Genomic DNA, 21,601 nt, shown 5'->3' with positions numbered 1-21,601 from the left:
AACCTAAGCAACTTGTATAATCTGCCTTTCCTTTAAAAACTCTTGCCTGGAAATGCCAAGATGGGGCATGATTTGGGTTGCTACCTGAATCTTGGCTCCCCGAATTGCAATTCTAAAACCCCAAATAAATGCCTTTATGGCCTTGCAGTTTAATTTATTATTTCTAGGTTGACACCAGAGTGGTCAGATGGTGGTGGTGATGATGATGATGATGATAGCAGCGGCTGACATTTATAAGTTGTTACTGTGTGCCAGGCACTCTTCTCACCCCGACATGTGCTAACTCACAGGGTCTCAATATAATTCTACAAAGTTAGCGGTAATATCATTTTAAGACAGTGACGCTGAGGCACAGAGGTGCAGTGACATGTCCAAAGTCACTCGACTAGGGAGTGACAGTGCTGAGACATGATCCTGGGGGGCTTGTCCAGAGCCCTGGATTAACACTGGGAGACCCAGCCTCCTAAGGGCTGACATTACTGGGCCCAGCCCTGGTTGCTGTGAAGTGGGACAGTCATTATTCCCATTTGACTAGATGGAGGTTGATGCCTTGTCCCTGGTCACTGAACTGCTTGGCCATGGGGCTGGCACTTGAACCCAGCAGTCTGGTTCCAGGGCCTGAGTTTTGAAGCCTCCTCTGCCCGCACCCTGCCTTTGGCTGCTTTGGCTCTGTGCTGTCCCTCTCTCAGCCTGCTGAGTGGGACCCTCGAGCACTCTTGCCCCGGTGGGTGGCCAACATAGGAGCTGCTCCAGGGGAACAGGAGCCATTGAGAAGGCTCATTTGTGGTTTTTAAGGTGTTATTAGCCACCAATAGCAGGCATTGTATGGTGCCTACAGCTACCCATCTTCCCTCCCTGCCAGCAGAACCCAGTTTGGTTGGACTGAAACTCTTCCCCAGCTCTAGGAATGAATTGTGATCTATTCCAGTTCATCGTTCCTATGCCACATGCCCAGCTTCCTTTGCAACTGAGGGTGGTCACATGACTCCGTTCTAGCCAAAGGAAAGCAAACAGAAATCTGTTAAAGAAGGCTTTCCCTTCCTAACAAAAGGACAGCAGCTTTCCACCTTCCTTCATGACACTTCCATTAGGGCATGATGCCTGGAGCTGTAGCAGCCATCTTGCAACCATGAAGTGACAGGCATGTGGACAACACACCAACATGCAGAAGGTGCCGGTGTGGAAGCATGGAGAGCTTGGGTCCTTGATGACAGAGGAGAGCCACCAAATCCCTCATGGACCATCCACTACCAGACCTCTTGCTACATGACAGTATGATGCAGTGGTTAAGGGACTCCAGAACTTGACTGCCAGGGCCAGCCAGAACCCCAACTCTGCCATGTACAAGTCCATGCAACTGTGAGCAGGTTCACCCTCTGGACCTCACAGATAATCACCACCCTGCTTCAGTAGGGGGAGGGGAAACTTAACAAGTTAATTCATGCAATGCTTGGAACTGGTGCCTGGAACCCAGGGGCACCATAAGTCTTCAGGATTATGACTGCCTTGTCAGGTAAACCAGAATCTGCTTACTTAAACCAAGGTTTGGTTGGGTTCAGTTACCGGCAGCAGAATGCATCTATATACAACCCTGGAGGGTATCCCAAATGGGCCTGCTCGGGGCTGATGCACTGTCAGACTGTCAGAGCACCACAGGAAAAAATCTAAAACCCTTCAGTCAAAACTTCTGGGCCAGATGTGACTCCAAATCAAGAAGCTTTGAGATTTAGGAAAGATAATGTGGTACCCATACTATAATGTTATATGTTGTAATTAGCACCAATGGTAACCACTATATTATGTATTAAACTTAGTACAGTGTACATCAGACGTTTCCAAAGTGTGGCCCAGGGATTCCTGGGGTACCTGTAGACCCTTTCGGGGTGTCCACGAGGTCAAAATTATTTCCATAAGTATTATAAGTATTTATGTGGTACTAATACTGTAAGATATTATTGCCCTTTTCACTTTCCTTCTCTCACAAGGGTATAGTGGAGTTTCTCAGAAGCTATACCATGTGTGATGACATCATCGCTGCTGGCTAATGCTTTGTGTACTTGTGTATTCTTGTGCTTTGAACCCAGTTTCATTGGCTAATACAGTAAATATCAATAGATATAATTCACCTAAAGAAAAGTTCTTTGGAGTTTACAATAACTTTAAAGCATGTAAAGGGCTCCTGAAATGATAAAGTTTGAGAATCACTGGTATAAACCCTGGATAGTCTAAGCTTATATTTAATTACTTATATATTATTTGTATATTATATATATAATTGTAATTATGGTTGCACCTCATTCATACACTAGTATTTTTGCCATAAGACATACTAAAAGTCACCTTAATTGAGGTAAATATAGACCTGTCTGTACAAGAAGGTACCCGCTAGCCACATGTGGCTATTCCAATTAAAATGAATTAAAATTAATTGGAAAATTCGGATTCTCAGCTGCACTAGATGCATTTCAAGTACTCAACAGGCACGTATGGCTAGTGGCTCCTGGATCGGACGGTGCAGGTAGAAACAACCTCCATCAAAGCGAAGCGCTCTACTAGGACAGACTGTAAATAACCACGTGGGAGCTCTGACCAGATTTCTCTGCCAGACATACAAAAAGGCCTCTCCATTTCCAGAAGGCCTTTGGTTTGCGGGCGGCTGATGAGGGGCGAGGATACGGCAGGGCAAGCACTGGTAGCCCTTGGCTGCCCCCTGCTGGGCCTGTGGCGGAAGCGGCCGGTGCACGGGGGCTGGTGGTTCTACCCTGGCCCAGCCCAGGCTCACCTTTTCCAGCAGCGCATTCTGCCAGAGGCGGAAGATGAGAAGGAAGCAGCGGTCACGGGCCCCGAAGGAGGTGAAGAAATGCTGCGGGGCAGAGAGGGGCATAAGCAGGGTGGAGGGAGAGACCAGGCCCGAGGCAGGAGGAAGCCCCGACCTCCTGCACGCTGACCTCCAATCTCCACCCCATGTTCTCACCCATTCACTCACTCATTCATTCCACAAAGGTGGACCCTGTGCCCAGCGCCAAGCTGGGTGATGACAGGTCACTGCACTGAGGAGACAGCCCTGGCCATGTCCTCAGAGGTCACCCACCTCCAGACAGAAAGCCTAGAGCAGGGGTTCTTAACAAGCTTGAACTGGAATTCACAAAACCATTATTCTTGTGGGGACGCGGTGGTGCAGGTGTGATATATTTATTAAATAATACATAGTATAGCGTGGCCTTGGTAGGGGGTCTGTGGTTTTCACCTGACTGGCAAAGGGGTCGTGGAACTAAAAAGGTTAAGAACCCCAGGGACTGGAGCTGGGATGGGGGTACTTTCCCAGTCTCCTTGCCACTAGGAGAGGTGAACAGACCCACTTTTGGCCACAAACAAACAAACAAACAAAAATACAAAACATACATTCTCTGCTGAGAATCCCCACCACTGCCACCACTTCCTCCTGCCACCACCCCTTATTCCTTCCGTGTGAGCCGCAGGGGTGAGGGAGCGAGTCAGGGAAGGCTTCCCAGGGGAGGGGCCGTCTGAGTTGATGGATATGTGGGAAGGAAGAATTTTCCTATTAATTCCACCCCTGAGCAGATCTGTGAGGGCATGGGTTGTAAGGACCCAAGCGGGAGGCTAGTGAGGAACCCAGGTCCGAGATGATGGGTACCTGGGCTGAGGCAGGGCCTGGGAGAGTAAAGAGAAAATGACAAATTTGAGAGAATTTGGGGTGCAGAATAAACAGGGCTTTGACCTGACTGGCTTTTTTGGGGGGAAGGGGAGAGTTGCTAAAATCAGTGACCACATGGTCCCGTCATCAACTGCCCCCACCCACCTTCTCGCTCTCCGTGCAGATCTGGATGGCGTTGGGGATCAGCTTGGCTGTCTTCTCCTTCTTCAGGCACGTCACCTCCTTCAGCTGGATGGAAATCTGAGGACAAAAGGAGGGTCAGAAGGGGCCCAGACCCTGCCTGGGTCAGGGCCCCTCGTCCCCCTGGCTCGGGCTCACCGTTGTCTCCCAGCGGAAGATGTTGCTGTAGAAGCAGATCCAGTTCTCTGAGAGATAGAGGCGGCCCTGAAGCAGGATCTCACGCTGCAGAGCGCAGGAGTAATCTGAGAACGCCGAGGGGAAAGACAGGCAGACACCTGAGTCACCCAGCTGCCCTGGCCCACAGTGGCCCAGGGAATGGGGCGGGAGCGCTCACCCACGATGAGGCGCTCGGCTTCAGGGAGCTTGCTGAACAGTTTCCGGAAGTCTTCGTTGCGTTGTTTGTAGGTAGGGCTCAGCATCTGGGGGAAGCTGGAGGTGAGACTCTGGATGGTGGCTCCCACCCCCAATCCTGCCTGGGCCCCACCCCCTCCCAGTCTCCTTAGCCCCCCAACAGGCTCTCGGGGTTTCTGCATCCAGCCCGCCTCTGGCTTCTGCTGCCAACACTGACAGCGACAAGTGAGCCTCCCGACGGCTGCCGGGCACTTTCTTATCTAGGCCAGGTCCTGAGCCAGGAGCCCTCCAGCATCGCCAGCTCTCCCAGAATGGTCCCTTCACCCTGTAAGGTCGGGACTGTTTCTCCAGGAGAGGACATGAGGCACCGAGAGACTAAGCATCTCACTCAAAGTCACATAGCACCTAAGTGGCAGGATGTGACCCGAGGTCTGCTGACCCCAGCCCCATGCCTTGACAGCTGCAGCCGGGGGCTCCTGGCCCAGTCCCCACCCTACCCCAACCCCTGTGTCCAGACACTTACACTGTACCAGCTCTGCATCTTCTGCAAGAAAAAGGAGAAGAGTCAGAATGCGCCCCAGATTCCCCCTCCTGGCCCTCTCCCCACCCCACCTGGGCTTGCACCCACCTTGCTGTTACGGATGAAGTTCCGGCTGCCCAGGCTCTGAGTGCTGGGGGTCCCGGGCACCCCACCCTTCTCTGAGGAGCTATCTGACCCTTTCTCCACCATGGTGCTCAGTTCAGGCTCAGGTGGGGGCCGGCTTGAAGGCAGGAGCTGCAGCCGCTTACGGAGAGATGGGGAGCTGCTGGGTGTGCTCCGGCCAGAGTGGGGGGTGGTGCTGGGGACAGAGGGGGAGAGGAAGAGGAGAATTATGGGGGAAAGTGAAACCACTCATCAGCCCATTGATCCCCACCCAGCCTACCACCTGCCCATCCATCCATCTACCTACTTGTCTATCTGTCCGTCCGTCCGTCCATCCATCCATCCATCCATCCATCCATCCATCCATCCATCCATCCATCCATCCAACCACCCAGCCCTCCACATACACACCCATCAATTCTCCATCCATCCACCCTCCTACTTCACTTTCTAGCAGTTTGACTCCCAGCAGGTTCCCTACTCTCTGTCTTGGTTATCTCATCTGTAATCCAGGAATGATAAATATACATCATCATCTGGGGTTTTGATGATCAAATGAATCAATATCTATAAAGTGTTTCTAACCATGCCTGACATATAGCAAGCCCTCAGTAATGCCTAATTTTCTTTTTTTTTTTTTTAAGGAGGTATCAGAGATTGAACCCAGGACTTTGTACATGGGAAGCAGGCACTTGAGCTACATGTGCTGCTGCCCACTCTTCTTTTAACTCATTAATTCATTCATACAACAAAGATTTATTGAGCAGCAACTACCTACTCCATGGCTTGAGCCAAGAACTTAAGCATCTTTTTTTCCATGTAGTCTCCCTCCCCTTAAGCATCTTAATTTCTTCCTTTTCTTTGTGCCTCATTTCTAATCTGTGAGGAAGTCCCATCAGTTCCACCTCCAAAATCTATTTCTATTATACCCATTTCTCCCCCTCCACTACCCCGTGGTCCAGCGTCCACCCTCTCCCGCCTGGACACTCCTCCCTGGTCTCCTGCTTCCACCTCTGCCCCCATTGTCTCCCTCCCCGCACCCAGCCAGAGGGAGCCTCTGAACACCTGGCTGAGACCAGGGCCCGCCCAGCTGAGCCCTGGCTGCCCCTCACTCCAGGTAAGAGTCAAGTCCTCACCCCGGCCACCCGGTGATCTGGTGTCACCTCCCTGACTTCATATCCTCCCCCTCCCCCTTGCTCCCTCCTCTCCAGCCACCCCAGGCTCCTCAGTCCCTTTAGCCCACCAGCTATTGCACTTGCCCCTGCACCTGCTGCTCCCTCTGCCTGGAAGGCCTCCAGCACCACCCCATCACTGGACTCCAGGTAACCTCCCCCGGGCACCTGGTCACCTCCCACGGTCACCTGGTCACCTTCCCCGGTCACCCGTCACACCCCTCACTCTGTAAACTCCCCCTTTCCATTCCTTCAGTTGGTTCACTGTTTGCCCCAGACCATACGCTTTGAAAGGTCTTGGTTGCCACTGCATCCCCAGCACAGAGCGAGTGCTCAGTAAATATTGGTGACTAAATAATCTGGGTGCTGGCAGGATCTGGTGTTGAAGAGACCATCAGATGCGGGTCCTGCTTCAAGAATTACCCTTCCAGGGAAGCAGACTTGGCCCAGTGGATAGAGCATCCGTCTACCACATGGGAGGTCCACGGTTCAAACCCCAGGCCTCCTTGACCTGTGTGCAGCTGGCCCACGCGCAGTGCTGATGTGCGCAAGGAGTGCCGTGCCACGCAGGGGTGTCCCCCACATAGTGGAGCCCCACGCACAAGGAGTACGCCCCATAAGGAGAGCCGCCCAGCGCGAAAGAAAGTGCAGCCTGCCCAGGAATGGTGCCGCACACATAGCAAGATGACGCAACAAAAAGAAACATAGATTCCCGTGCCGCTGACAACAACAGAAGCGGACAAAGAACACGCAGCAAACAGACACAGAGAACAGACAACTGGGGTGGGGGAGGAGAAGGGGAGAGAAATAAATAAATAAATAAATAAATAAATAAATAAATAAATTTTTTTTTAAAAAAAGAATTACCTTCTGGTAGGGAGCAGACATTAAACAAACCACCACACAAGTGGCTGTATAAACACAAACTGCAGCGAGGGCTGTGCGATATCGCCTTGTGGATTCTGTGTGGGAACTAAGGCAAGCTCTCCATTCCAGCAATTTCATCCTTCCTCAGGTAACCCTGTGCATTTTGCTATCACTATGTCTGCTTGATAGAGGAGGAGACAGAGGCTCCAAGAGGTAAAGTGCTGCTTGCCAAAGGATGCAGGGCTGGGTATATTTGAGGGCAGGATTTGAACTCAGGGGTCTTGAACTAGTCTGGGGTGGGGGTGGGATTACCTCACCACTTGGGGCTCCCCAATCTTGTCTCTCTTGCCTCCAAGGCTTTGCGCATGCTGTTCCCTCCATCCAGACCCTTTTCTCTTCTTTGCCTTATTCATCCTTCGAGACTCAGCTCACACCTTCCCTCCCTTTGAGTCTCCAGAGCGTCCTGGGAAGCTCCCATCCCATCCCACTCTCCCCCCATCCCAGCCTCGACCCCTCTGCCTCAGTCACTCCAGGCTGTCACTCTCTAAGGCCAGGCCCACCTTCCCCACAAATCCATGAGCTTCCTAATGGCAAGCCTTAGTGTCGTCTTGGTCACTGCCTTGTCCCCAGAGCTGCACAGGACAGGGCCCAGGGCAGGTATTCACGTAATACTTGTAAAATGAACTTTGGGAATAAAAATAGATGAAGTAATAAATGAAAAAGATGGTGGCCCATGGATGCATCCCTTTCCTGTCCCCTGTTCCTGCTCCCATCCCTACCCCTACCACAGGCAGCCCGAGGAGAGGGAGTGTGGCAATCCCTGGGCCGACCAGGGCCCTCCGCTGCCCCTCACTCCAGGGAGAGGCCCAGGCAGTCCCCCTCTGCCCTCCTTGCTCGCCGTCCTCCAGCTTCTGCCCTGGCTGCCCCTTACTCCCAAATGAGCATCCTCAAGGGGCTCCTTGGCCAGTGGACGCCTCTCGAGGCCTTGGCCAGTGGACGTTTCTCGAAGAAGCCTTCCCTCACCTCCCCACTTAAAATCACAGCCACCGCTCCCAGTCCCCTTCTGTGTTTCTCCCCTTAGCGCTTCTCCCCCCCCCCCCGACATTCTGCGTTGACCATTATTTCTTGTCCTTCCCCCACCGGTCTGTGAGCGACCACCGGTCCGTGAGCGACCACCGTGACAGGCATTTCTCATTCCCAGCTGCAGCCTCCTCGCCTAGAATGGGCCCCGGCGCACAGGAGGTGCTCCTCAGCCCTTGCTGGGATGGGCCGGGGAACAGCTAGCGTCCCCCGCCCGGGATTCAGCCAGGTGCACACCCCGCGGGCCCTCAGTGGGCCCTGAGGTGGCGGGTCTGAGGGCAGCAGCTGGGAGGTGGGTCCCTGAGCTCAGTGAGTTCCCAGCTCAGTTCTGCCACTTCCTCCCTGTGTGACCTTGCACACAAGCACTTTAACCTTTCTGTGCCTCAGTTTCTCTGAGTATAATGAGAATAGTAACAGTAGTGCCTCATAGCACCGCAAAGGGTTGCTGGGAGGCAGAAGTGTGGTAATCTACAGAAACCCAGCACACAGAAGGCACGCTTGTTTGATTATGGATGTTTTCCCTCCAGCAGCCTCTCCCATCAGACTAACACACCTTGCATATGGTCCTGCCCCCATCCCATCACACCTGTCTCAGATGCTACACTGACCCTGAAGGGTACCACAAACCACCTTGACCTGGCCTTACAAGCCTCCACCAGCTGACCCCACAGCCAGGCATTTGCCCAGTAAATACAAGCTGAGCAACCCCCTGCGCCAGGCACTGGAGACAGCAGTAAGCAAAATGGACACAATTCCCTGTCTGCTGGGGAACACAGACAATAGATGAGAAAAGAGAAATGAGGGGGAGGATTTCAAACACTGGTCAGTGCAAGAAAGCAGCGCTGCTTGGTGCAGTCCAGGACTGGACGGGACCAGCAGTATTGCCATCCCCGGGAAGCCGTTAGAAATGCAGATTCCAGGACCCAACCTGGACCTGCTGAATCAGAAATTGGGTGTGTGGCCCAGGAGATTCCCTGCACAGTCACTTTTGAGGACCACACAGACCAAGGAAAGGATAGCTGGGAGTGGGGATGGTTTCATGAGTGAAGGCCTCCCTGAGCAGGGCACAAATGAACTGGGCCCCGAAGGACGAAGAACCAAGTGGGCAGAGGGCAGGAGAAGATGGTTCAAGGCCACAGGGACAGGCTGAGCTTGGCAGATCTGAACAGTGCGGTGGCCAGTGGGGCTGGGGAGGGAGGAAGGAGGACACAGGCCTACCGGAGGCCCTGGTCAGTTGTCTGGGTTTTCACCCTGAGGGCACTAGTGAGCTATGGAGGGTTCTGAAGAAACAGCAACTCCACCCCTCCAGGCCTCGTCTTCTTACCTCTCTAGGCTGAAACAGAAACCTTTCCTCCAGCGTATTCTCCTGCAGCCACAGGCCTAGGGGCAGCAGCTGCACCCCCAGCTCTAATTCCTTAAGAGGGCAAAGAGGAAGTGCCTAAGGGCTCGCAGTCTGCAGCAGAAGGGAGGGAGGAGCCTGAAGTGGCTGAAAGGCCTGTTTTTGGGTGGGGTGGCAGTGGGGGCTGGAAAGAGAATGGGGTTCCTGCCACAGCAGACACTCCACCCCGGCTTCCCCGGCCAGGGGCCTCAACAGGTCCAGAGCTGCTGGCTGGAGAGGGGCACACACAGGGTGCATGAAAGGGAAATTTCCTGCTAGTCTCAGGCAAACTGCGCTCCCCTACGGTTGCAAGAAGTCTCACACTCATACACACACACACACACACACATTCAGAGTCACACACGCTACTACTGCCACACAGAGAGCTACAGACAGTGCCAGACACGCTTGCACACACACAGCCACAGCCTTACTGGTAAAGTCCCGGAAGAGCTACACATGCACAGGCTCACAGGGGCTGCAGAGAGTCACGGAAACACAGAAAACCACGGAAAGTCCCAGATAAACGACATTCACACAGAGTTGAAAAGTCGAAGGCGAACAACATGCACGCCACCACCCCGAGAGCCACACACTTTTTAAGGGCCCCAACTAACACACACAGTCCACAGCAAGTTAAACCACGCATTCAGCCCACACGTCTGGGCAGAGCACCCCTCTGCCCTCATGGTGTTCACCGTGCCCGGGGAGAGACAAAGCAAAGGTCTGCTCTAAAGTGGCAAGGGATGGAGGTGCCAGCTGCTGAACCCTGACATTCAGATAGCCATGAAGGACTGGAGAACAAGGCCCTCCCCCAGGGGAGGGGCGGACCCACGTCGCCTGTACAGTGGCCAGGACAGGCAATAATGCACCGGCAAGCTTCAGCATGCTTTGTAAGCTGTACAGAGGGAATGAGGTCAGCTCCTCTCATTGCCTCCAGAGTCCCAGAGAGGCGGGAGCACCCGGGGGTCTCAGGAGGGAAGGGGTCAGACCACAGCCAGCCACGAAGGGTCGCTCTCATCTCTTTGAACCACAACTATGGACGGTCCCAGCTACACACTTGGACAATGTCGCAAATGGATACACACGGGCACTTCACTCACACCCAGAGGTAAACACAGGCACAGCCACACAGGCAGAGCCCCAGGCATACAGTGTTACAAATGGACATGCACAGGTATTTGCACACAGAGGTAAGTTACCGGCACAAACAGGCACAGAGGGTCACAGCCTGACTCACGTGTACACACACTACAAAGTCACACTCAGACAAACACAAGTAACAGAGTGACCCACAGAGCTACAGTGGGAATCATGGGTAAATCACACACAAACAGCCAAAGAGGAACACAGCCGCCTGTTCACCAGGTGTCTCAGCCACACAAATGTGCACACTATAAAGCCACACTCAGACACACGTCATTTATATTTACACACGGAGCCACAGCTGGAAAGGGACATCACGCATACATGGCCAGAGGAGCTAACAGTCACATGTGTATACACAACCAAGCAACATCCAGAAACAGGAACTTACACTCACATCCATTTGGAAAAGGCACAACCATAGAGGATCACAGCCACACACGCAGAGCCCCAACACACAAGACAAAGTCACAACCGGACACACACAGGTCCCTTACAGAGCCACATGGAGCCAGATGGAATCAGAGGCAGATCACATACACAAACACAGCCAAGGAAGATCTGCAGAAATACACGGACCCACACTTCAGAGACACGGATTCACAATTGGGAGACACGCGCACACCAGGCCGCAGGGAAGAGGAGGTCAGTTCCTTGCCCACACGATCCCCGGGGGTCTCAAGCGCGCGGTCCTCGGACCACGAGGACGACCCACCCCCCAGCCCCGAGACTAGCAACAGACAAGAACGGTGGGAGAGGGGACAGACGTGGAGGGGCTCCCGGGCCTGGCAAGGTTCCCACAGCCTTTGAGCTCAGGACCGGCGGGGGCTCCTTTCCGTTCCCCCTACCCCCACTCCATCCCCGGGCCAGAACCCCGGGTCCGCGGTGCGCCCACCCCTATCCTCCCAGACGCGGGCAAGCCAAGCCGGGGGACCCTCCCCACAGGCCGCCCTCCTGCAGAAACGTGCTCCCCCAGGCACATTCCCGCAAACCCTGCCCCTCGCGCCCCGGCAGGAGCCCTGGGGCCCTCCCGCCGTCTGCGCTCGCCCCTCGAGCAGCACCCCTGGGCCCCCGCGCCCCACCCCTCCCGCCCCCATCTCCTGGTCGTCCCCGGCCGGGCCCGTCGTGCAGAACTCGCAGACCCCGGCTCCGACCCGGGCGGCCGAGCTCGCGCGGCCCCCGGACCAGGCCGCCCGGCCCGCCCGCGCCCTCCCCGCCGCCCCCGGCCGCCGCGGTCCTTACTCGAACATGGATGCGGCGCGGCGGGCGCGCCCGGCCGTAGGGCAGGGCCGGGCCCGGGGCGCGGGGCTGGGCAGAGCAGGGCGTCCCCGCAGGGCTCCGGCCTCGCCCGCAGCGGCCACCGCCCCCAGCGACCCGCCGCCGGCACAAAAGGCCGGAGCCTCCCGACGCCGCCGCAGCGTCGCGACACCCCCTTCCTGCCCCCGCCCCGTCGCGTCACGGCGCCGCCCCCCGCCCGGGAGGGGAGGAGGAGGAGGGACTGGCCGAGGCGGGGAACCGTGGCGCGGACGCGAGGCCTAGATGTGGAGGCTGGGGAGAGTCAGAGACTCAGAGCCGGAGAGAGAAGAGAGAGCACAGGGGAGGGAGTGGACGTGAGAAAGCTAGAGGGAGACACTGAGAGACTGGGGGTGGAGGTGGCGGAGGAGTGGAGGAGACGGGGGGGGGGGGGGGCGGCGGGAAGGGGGAGAAGGAGGGGAGAGGAGAGGAGAGGAGGAGAAGGAGAAGGGGAGACCGAGGGAGCTGGCAAGGCGTCGGGGACTGCCCGAGGCCCAGCGGGAGAGAGAGGCTAGAGTGCAAATTTGAGATCTGGGGACGTGGGGACGCGGAGGTTGGAACAGAGCGCCGGAGAGAAGGCGGAGGGCGGCTGGGATGAGAGGCAGGGGAGAGAGCCAGAGAGAGGAGAGGAAAAAGAGACAGCCAGTGAGCCAGAGGAGAGCACAGAAAGCAGGGGAGGAAGAGAGAGAGAAAAACAGACAGGATTATTTTAAAAAACAAACCAGAAAACCAAGTTCACCGTGATGGTGGCTGCCTTGGCCCAGGGGGGCAGCCCTGTTACCAGGAAGGGATCCCAGCACCAAATACCCACCCTGGCCAGAGTGTGGATGGAGATGATCAGACTGGGGGAAACGGAAAGGTTGTGGGAATGGGGGGTGGAGGGGGGACCCAAAGTGGCAGGAAGGGGGAGGCCGGTAGAGTTGCACCCCCACTTCATTCTCGGCCCCAGGAGATCCCCTTGTCTGGGTCCCCAGTCCTGTCCAGTCCCCCTTATCTGCATCACCCAGAGCAGGTTAGAACCCAACCTGCCTGCCTTTGGCCATGTTATCCATCCCGGGCTTTCCCACTGGCAGAGGCAGGCAGGCCACAGTCCATTTTCAATCCCGGAATCCTCGCCTCAAGGCTGGGAAATAACTTTCCGTGGGTCCCCTAGGGTCAGACTGCGGAGATGGAGCTGCTCCTGCCCTGCCCAGAGCCCGCCCCATCCCTGCAGCGCCTGCCTGAATCTGTTGGTGCCCTGGACTCCTGAGATGCCAGTCTCACAGCGCCTGGGCCAGCAGAGGCAGGGAAAGACTGGCCCTAGCACAGGCACTTGTTCCCCACACCTGGTCCAGGACAAGCTCCTGGCAGTCTCTACCTTATTTGAAGGAAAAAATAATCCATTCCAATTACTTGCCCCTCCCGTCAAAAAAAAACACCAACACCACCACCCACTTCTCCAGTTTGATCAGTGGCAGCTCTGTGTCTTCTGCTGCTCAGGGCCAAAACTTAGAAGTCCCCCTTGACCCCTCTGTCTCCCTCACACCACCCCTCTGTCTCCCTCACACCACCCCTCTGTCTCCCTCACACCACATCCATTCTGTCAGCAGCCTGTGGGCTCCACCTCCAGACTCCATCTAGAATCTCTTCTCCCTTCCCCTGCCCCATCCTGGCCCAGTTTCTTCCTTTCCCATTGCAGCAGCTCCCTCCTTGGTCTCTCTGCTTCCCAGATGGAGCCTTGGGGACACCTGGCTCAGGTTAGGGCCCTCCTGCCTGACCTCTATGCTACCCACTTCCTTCCAGGTGGGAGTCGAAGTCTTCACCATAGCACCAAGGCCTGGTGGTCTGACCCGGTCACCTCCTTGACCTCCATCTCCCCCTCACTCCTGTCCAGCCCCCCAGCCCCACTTGCTGTTCCACTAACTCACCAGACACGTCCTGCCTCCCTGCCTCTGCACCTGCGGTTCCCTCCGCCTGGGATCTGCCCTTTATCTCTATTTTTCCTCTTTTTCTATTTCTCTTAGCCTGTCTCTCCTTTTGCGATACTGTTTCTTTTTAAATTAGGGAATATTTCTTTCAAATAGGCAAAAAAAATATATAATGGTTCTCTATATCCCCACTGCCCATATGTAACAGATGTGGGCATTTTTGCCATTTTTGCTTCAGACTCTTTAAAAAAGAAGAGGAAGAGGAAGGATGAAAGAAAGAAAGAAGAATTGCAGTTATAACCAAAGCCCCAGCTCCCATCTCTGCCCCCAACCGCTGGGTACTCACTGCCCTGAAGTTGCTGTGTACATATTTCAATCCTTTTTCTACATCAGGATGCACCCACCAACAATATATCCTATTGTGCAGTGTCTTTTAAAAAAGATATACAAGATTCATACTGTATCATTTTGCAGCTTGCTTTTTTCCTCCTCCTTTCTGAGATTAATCCAGGTGGATTCGCAGAGCTCTACTCCATGAGCTTTAACTCTTAGCGACGCCTGTCCTGGAAGGAACCACATTGTAGTTCTTTCCTTGCCCCCTGTGACCTTGAGCCTCCCAGTTCCTGTCTATGCTGGAGGGAGTATTTCTTTACTGAAATTGTGTTTAAACAATTTTTTTTTTTGTCCATGAGCTGCCACAGGAAATATCTTTTACTTTAGCCTCTAGTGCACACTTAGATGTGATGTCACAAGAGTTGAGGAAACCACACTGTCCTCACTCTGCTTCCTACACCCTGTTATGGTCAATTTCTTCGTATTTCAGTTCGAAAGACAGTGCTGACCGCAGCCCATTTCATGCATTCCATGGCCCGCAGGTGGATCTCAGCCCTCAGTTTAAAAAGCCCTGAGTGGGTCAAAGGTGGTGTCTGCCGCCAGCATTCCACTAGCTCACTGTCCTTGTCCAATGCACACCCTCAGTGGCCTGTTTTTGTCTGCACGTCTATTTCACAACCTCCGCTCACAATATAACTTACCTGCAGCCCCCCACCTGGACCATGACAGCCACAGCGAGCCCACCCTTGGGCCTGCGTCCCCAGAGAGCGAGAGAACGTCTTTTCCATCCCCCTGCTCAGAACTGACCTGTCCAGGGACAGGCTCTCCAGGTCTGGGGTCCTTAGATGCTGCTGGCGCCGGGAAGCCGGGGTGCAGGGGGGTGACTCCCCATCGCTGGACGGTGTTATGTGAATGGTGGGCACCTCCAGGAGCCTCCAGGGCTCAGGGGCCAGGCCCGGGGCCCTACCGCCCTGTAGCTGCTGCCTCTGCTGCTTGGCTGGGGGGACGGGCGAGCCCTGGGCACCTCCCTGATCCATCGGGGGTACCCACGGCAGCAGGGGCAGGAGCTCAGCCATGGGGAAGGCTCTGCCTGCCTCGCAGTGGGGCTTTGCAGCCACGTGGTCTCTGGGGATGAGAGAAGAGGTGAAGAGGGGCGCCCCCGTCCATCCCTGCCCTTTATGGGCTTCTGCCTGCTCCCCAGGAAGAAGAGAGACATGCCATGGTTGAGAGCACAGTTTGGGGATCAGACAGGTCTGCCACCCTGAGCCTCCGTTTCCTCTTCTGAAGACACGGGCCTCCTAAGGGTCTGGGCAGTGTCCAGGGGCCCCGACATGCAGAACGCCAGGCCCAGGGCCAGCACACACTAAGGGCTCAGGAGACATCTGCTCGTGCCCTGGGCTGAGGTTCATTTTTTTCTGAGTGGTCACCAAAACCCTTCCCTGGGTCTTCCACCCACCTCCCACCCCAACTCAGAGCTGAGAAGGGGCCACCCTGAGTGGGGCACAGAGGCTTCGGGCCTGGGTAACGGCTAGTCAAGGGCAGAAGAGAGGCAGAATCCAGGATTTCCCGTCTCTGTTTGCTCAGCAATTGCCCCTCCCAAGACAAACAAAGGGAGGGTGGCTGGCTGCCGCCTCTCGACCTGGGAGGAAGTCAGGCCAGTTCCTGCGCTGCGGCTATAGTGTGGGAGGCCGCCTGGCTCGAGTCTGTCTGTTCTCACAGCAGAACACGGCAAGGCCCACTTGGCATCTGGCTGCCCAGGAACAGGGAAGGAGGACCTGCGGGACCCAGAGAGGGTCTCCCCTAGTTTGGACAAGACCCTGACCCTCACAAGCCAGGCCAGGACCCAGTGCCCTTCCCAGGCACCCCAGTACCCCTACCTTATGGGTTCCTCCTCCTTCTGTCCTCACAGGGTTCGGACTTCTCTGGGTAGGGGCAAGAGACCCGGCTGAGCCTGCCCCCGGGAGTCCTAGCTGGGTTGCAGAATCATGACCTTGCAAGCCGGAATAGCATGTCCGGCTGGAGTCGTGTTACTCTCTGGCCAGCTGTTGCTGGGAGTCAGGACGGAGTGTGCTTGGGGGGGCGCTCACACCAAGGAGGAGGCCTTAGCAGGACCACCTCACCCTTGCCTTCTTGCCGCCGGCATTGTGGAAAAGCGTGTCCTCACCCTACACCACGCTGGGCCCTTCCTTCACGCTGGCCTGCAGCCAGCCACAGTGTAGCTTCTGGCCCCAAGGCTCCCCGCCACAGCTATTTGAATTCAGAGGTCACCCCCAGGTGGCCAAATCCAAGACATGACGTTTTCCATTCCTCACCTTGCCACACCACTCAGCAGCCCTGAACCAGGGAGACCCCTTCTTCTGGGGGCTCTCTGCGCCTCTGGGTGCCCTGCTGCTGGCTCCCCTCCCTCCTCACTGACAGCTCCATCGCATCAAATGTGCACAACTCCTCTTCCTCTACCCAGTCTGTAAAGCTGGTATTCCCCAGGGTTCAGATCCGGGCACTCGTCTCCTATTTTCCATTTTTATTTTATAGTAACTGACACATACTAAAGGGCACCTGTGTCATTGATGGGGGTTCTAAAGTATAACGATTAAATGAATCCCCCACCCACCTTGAGAACCAGCACGTCACACAGCGAGCACTCCTGGAATGCCTGCGGCCCCTCTGCCGCCCGTCTCCCCTCCAGAACCCTCACCACCCTCCTTTTGACAGTTATCATTCCTCTACATTTTCAGTAGTCCTTATCACATGGGAGTGAAGCCTCAGCACTATATATTTTAGTTTGGCTTGCTCTTGAGTTTTAGGAAATGGAATCACACCATGTGCCATGTTCTATGACTTGCTTTTCTCAACATTATTTCTAAGATTCATCCATTCGGTTGCAGGTAGTTAAACTTCATGCATTTTTGTGGCAACACAATAATCCCTTGTAGGAATACACAAATTATTTCTCCTTCTTGCCGTCCACAGACACTTGGCTTGTCCTTGGTTTTCTGCTAGGATGACCAGAACCTCCCTGAGCATTCCTGGCTGTGTCTTTTGGGTAACTGTGCAAGAGCTGGACAGATTGCCGGTGTCCTCTCGGCCACCTCACTTACATGAGTCCGGATCTGAGTTCTCAGCTTGGTTCTGTGGATCTGCTCTCTGATCCCAGGCTCATGAGACATTGTTTCAATTACTTCAGCTTTACAGTGAGTCGCGATATCTGGTAAAGCGAGCCTGCCCATCTTGTTCCTCTTCCACAAGAGTCAGTTTGTCAAGTTCCAAAGGGGAAAATCAACAACGGGAAGGTTATTGTTATGCCATGACCAACAACTGGCATCTTCACAACATTCAGTTTTCCAGGGTGTCCACATGGGGTCACTCTTCATGTATTTAGATTTTGTTTCGTTTTGTTTAAATAATTTTTCTTGCGAAGTTCTTGCATATCTTTTGCTAGATTGTTTTCCTTTGTTGCTTCATGTTTTTTAAACCATTTTGTGACAGATAACACACACAGAAAAGGACATAAAACATAAGCGTGCAACTTAATATGTAATTATTATATATAATAAAATATAATGGACCTGCCACCCGGATCAAGAAAAAACACATTTTCAGCACCCCCGGACGCTACAGGTGCCCTTCCCAGATAAGCCCCTCCTCCCCTCTAAAGGCAAGCACTACCCTGACTTCTATACTTATCACTTCCTTGCTTTTCTTTAGTTTTACTACTTGAGGACATATTCCCAAGCAGTTTAGTTTACCTTTGCCTGCTTTTGAACTTCATATATGTATTTGGCTTCTTTCTCTAATCTAGTGTTTGTGAATCATCCACCTTATGCTTGGCTGAAATTTGCTCATCTTATCATTTGGTAGTATTCCACTGATGAAATACATTGTGGATAAGTACTGACTTATGGCCAGTGTTCTCATTACTGTTCCTGATCTCTGTCTTTGCAGACAAGTTTCTGAATAAAGTTCATGGCTGGCGTTAGGGCTGTGGAGAGAAGAAAACGCATAGAACCGGAGGTCATTGGAAACATGGGAAAGGGATGGCAGATGGAAATGAATCCTCCAACAGAGCAGCGCTACCTAAGATTAGCCCTAGGAGAAGGCCCCCCTGTTTCCCACCCTGAAACCGCCTGCCTCCAATTTCATTATCTCTGCTTTCGCCACATTCAGAGGGGTAACTGGGTCTGGAGGCTGCCCATCAAAGGTCCTTTCCGGCTGAGGCAGAGTGGTGGGTTGAGGGGTCCAGAATTTGTGTGATTTTTATACCATTCTCCACATGAAAGTTGATGCACAGATAGGGTATAAGTGGACTGGACTGTTTTCTACTTCCATGCGGGTGCTGAACGGAGCTGACAAACAATAAGCAATAATGTGATATTTGCACTCCCCAGACACATCAAGACTTGGCTGGCTTTGTTTCTATCTGATCTGTAACTTTTGGCCTTTTCTGGGAATGTGTTCACCTGGGTCCAGTAAGTTTTGACTTCCTGCCAAATTTCACCCACTCTCTACCAACTTAAAATTTCTTCCTCAGTAGTGTCAAACTGGCCAAACCCTTCCCACTCCCTCCACCCTAGAAAATCCCAATCCTTTGATGTCTTCTCCCTTCCATTCTTTGTGTCCTGAGGCTTCTCCCTTTGGGCTAGACTGAGCTTCATTTCTACAAAAAAGGTGCTAACTAGGTGTCCTAGGGGAGGCTGGACAGTCCCCTCCCACTCACTCTGCTTAAATCTCCTAGCAAGTGTTGGGAGGCGCCTCTGTTTCTCACAAACTTCAGCTTCGTCTCCACAGCGTCTTTTTTTTTTTTAAAAGAGGTTCCAGAGATCACACCCAGGACCTTGCGTGTGGGAAGCAGGTGCTTAACCACTTCAGCTACATCCACTCCCTGGACAGCATCTTAAATTGAAGTGCTTGGAATGCTGCTGCTCTCAGAGCAAAGACATCATGTCTGAGACCGTTTCCTGCCTCTCAACTTGGAGATATCTGAGGAGGAAGTTTGGTATACCTCAAGTTGCCCAAAGGATTAGCACCTTGACCAGAAAAGGGCAATAGGGATTAAGATGGATTTTTTTATTTTGGGTTTTGTGAACCAAAGCACCATAGGTTGGGCCTCCCAAGGGTTTCTTCCTTGGTAACTTCTTTGATCTTCTGCCTTCTTATTTATTCATTATATTTCCATTCTGAAAAGTCTGATGAAGGATCCAAGGCATATTCCAAGAAAAGATGGGCTGTTCTACTTAGAAATCCTAAAGAAACAGTATATTCCTGACCATCTGGCTTCATTCCTGCAAGGAGCTGTCAGGACCATATAGAATATTTTCTGCAGAAAATAAACTGTTTTGGAGGGATCTCTAATGCCTGACGGAACGTCCATGCCGTAGATCAGCCATCCTAGAAGGTCTTCAAGTCAAAGCCAAAAGGGCGGAGGTACCATTTCAGCAGGAACGGTGGGGAAACTTCTGATGAACTGCAATGATTTTCTAGGCTGTCTCTCCTCCTACTGACACATTGTTAGCCGCTCTTCTGGAAGATGGACACTCAGCTGTGGACAGACACATCCCTGTTGTCAACGCTTACAGCCCTCATCTGTAGAGCATGGGAAACGTTATCACCCACCTCAAGGGGTTTTGAGAGGATCTAATGAGATAATATAAGTGTAATGTTAAGCTTAAGCTTAACCACACAGTAATGTTAAGCCTAAGCTTAACCACACATAGTAAAGAACTATGTTAGCTGTTATTATATGTTCCCAAGAGGATATTGGAATACTCATTTATGGTGCATGGTTTCAATAAACCACGTTACACAATATGTTGGGGAAACAAGCCAGGAGAAATATAATCATTCTAGAATGTTTGTCACTTTCCCATGCTGGTTAATTTTTTTAACTCTAGGTGCTTTCCACACCATTTATTAGAAAAATTCTTAAGATGAGAAGGTGATCCACGCTCATTTGCAAGGAGAGCAAAGAAGCAGGGAACTGGAGAGATTCCATTTCATTCCATAGTCAGACCTGCAAAAACATGAGCACCCCCGCCGTGCCCCCCCCCCAAAAAAAACCCCACAAAAAACAGGCAGGGTTAGTATGGCTCATTTTTTTCTATTTTATGTAATGGGGTTCTATATATTTGGGGGGGGTTATTTAGGAACACTTCAAAAATATAAGAATGGCTAATTTTTATAGGAAACAATTGGCCTTGCCCCTGCAAGCCTGAAAACAGGAAGGGAAGAGAACATGGGAACTGGGCATGCAAGCAGTGGGGCTCAGGCTGCTGAAGGAGTGGACACACTGGGTGGAAATGGCTCTCTGAGTGGCCCTCATGGCGACAGGCAAGGTTTGCTGATACACATTGACAATTACGGAAGGGTGGGAGGGCATTCTCAACACTTTTGTACCTTGAGCAAAACATCACCTCTTCTTGGAAATGGAAGAAAAATTAGTCTGTCCTCAAAACACTTTCTAAAATTTCAGTTGGAATGTTGTGCACATTACAGCCCCATAGCAGTGGGTACTAATAAAGTTACATTTTAAGGGACACCTGTGTTAGTTCTCAGGGCTGCCATAATAAATCACCACAGACTTGGTGGCTGGAAACAACAGAAACGTATTCTCTCAGCGTCCTGGAGGAGGCCGGAAGCTTGCACTTCAGGTGTCAGCAGGGCCTCAGAAGGCTCTAGGGAGACTCCTGTCTTGCTGCTTCCAGCTTCTGGTGACTTCTGGTGGCTCCAGGGGCTTGTGTTCCTTCTAAGGTCACTCTCCATTGGATATAGGGCCCACCAGATAATCCAGGCTGACCTTATATCACAGTCCATAACTTCATCATGCCTGCAAAGATCCTTTTGCCAAATAAGGTCACATTCACAGATTCCAGGGGTTGCAATGTGGGGCCCCCACCACCCACTGAAACACCCAAGAGAAAAGACTGTGAATTTCCACTGAAAGACACATGAGAGATGATCAAAGCAGCTTTATTCATAATAGCTGAACTCTTGAAACAACCTAAATGTCCAGCAACAATAGAATGATTAAATAAATTGTGATATATTCATAGAATGGAATACTATATGGCAATAAAAATGATGACCCATTTTCACACACATCAACATGCACGCATTGTCATTAACATGAAGTTCAAGAGCAGGCAAAATTCATCCAAGGTGTTAAAGGTTAGAAGAGTGGTTATCCCTAGGGAAAACTGATTCTAGGGACTTTCTGAGGTGTGAGAAGGATTTTATATTTTAATCTGAGTCGTGGTGACACAGTTCTATATATGTGAAAAATTAATCATGTTATACATATGAAGAATTATGTACTTTACTGCATATAGGTTATATAGCAATAAACAGTTGAAAATAAAAATTTAACTCATAGTAATATGTCAACATTTAAAATATTTTAATAGCTTTATTGAAGTATAATTGATGTAAAGAAACTGATATTGACATATGTATACACCCATGAAACATCTCCACGGTCAGAAAAACCTACATATCTATCACTCCCAAAAGATCCTCCCTTCCTACACCATCCCTATCATAAAGACATTAAAACTTTTATGTTGAAATAATTTTCAAAGAAAA

General features: G+C 52.5%; 1 protein-coding gene and 1 long non-coding RNA gene across 5 annotated transcripts in view; one reads left to right on the top strand and one right to left on the bottom strand.

Annotated features, from left to right (window-relative positions):
* GRAMD1A (GRAM domain containing 1A) overlaps positions 1–16,177 on the bottom strand; it is a 26,727-nt gene extending 10,550 nt beyond the window's left edge. The window contains exons 1-8 of one of the 4 annotated variants that reach the window (XM_058279201.1): positions 15,904–16,177; positions 14,834–15,151; positions 4,836–5,046; positions 4,731–4,751; positions 4,191–4,275; positions 3,995–4,098; positions 3,821–3,916; positions 2,783–2,863 (exon numbers count right to left, since the gene is read on the bottom strand). In XM_058279201.1, the coding sequence (XP_058135184.1) occupies positions 2,783–2,863; positions 3,821–3,916; positions 3,995–4,098; positions 4,191–4,275; positions 4,731–4,751; positions 4,836–5,046; positions 14,834–15,102 (867 nt within the window). In that variant the 5' untranslated portion in view covers positions 15,103–15,151; positions 15,904–16,177. Of the gene's footprint in view, positions 1–2,782; positions 2,864–3,820; positions 3,917–3,994; positions 4,099–4,190; positions 4,276–4,730; positions 4,752–4,835; positions 5,047–7,201; positions 7,318–11,735; positions 11,889–14,152; positions 14,176–14,833; positions 15,152–15,903 lie in introns of those variants that run through there. The other 3 variants (XM_058279204.1, XM_058279202.1, XM_004484304.3) reach the window with 3 other exon arrangements.
* LOC131274188 (uncharacterized) lies at positions 10,793–21,601 on the top strand. Its single transcript, XR_009181384.2, has 2 exons — positions 10,793–11,138; positions 17,969–21,601. It is a non-coding gene; the product is annotated as an uncharacterized lncRNA (long non-coding RNA).

Source organism: Dasypus novemcinctus, chromosome 18 (assembly GCF_030445035.2).
Source record: "Dasypus novemcinctus isolate mDasNov1 chromosome 18, mDasNov1.1.hap2, whole genome shotgun sequence".
Lineage (NCBI taxonomy): Eukaryota > Metazoa > Chordata > Mammalia > Cingulata > Dasypodidae > Dasypus > Dasypus novemcinctus.
Note: the sequence above shows the minus strand (reverse complement) of the source record. Positions and strands in the feature narration are given on the sequence as shown.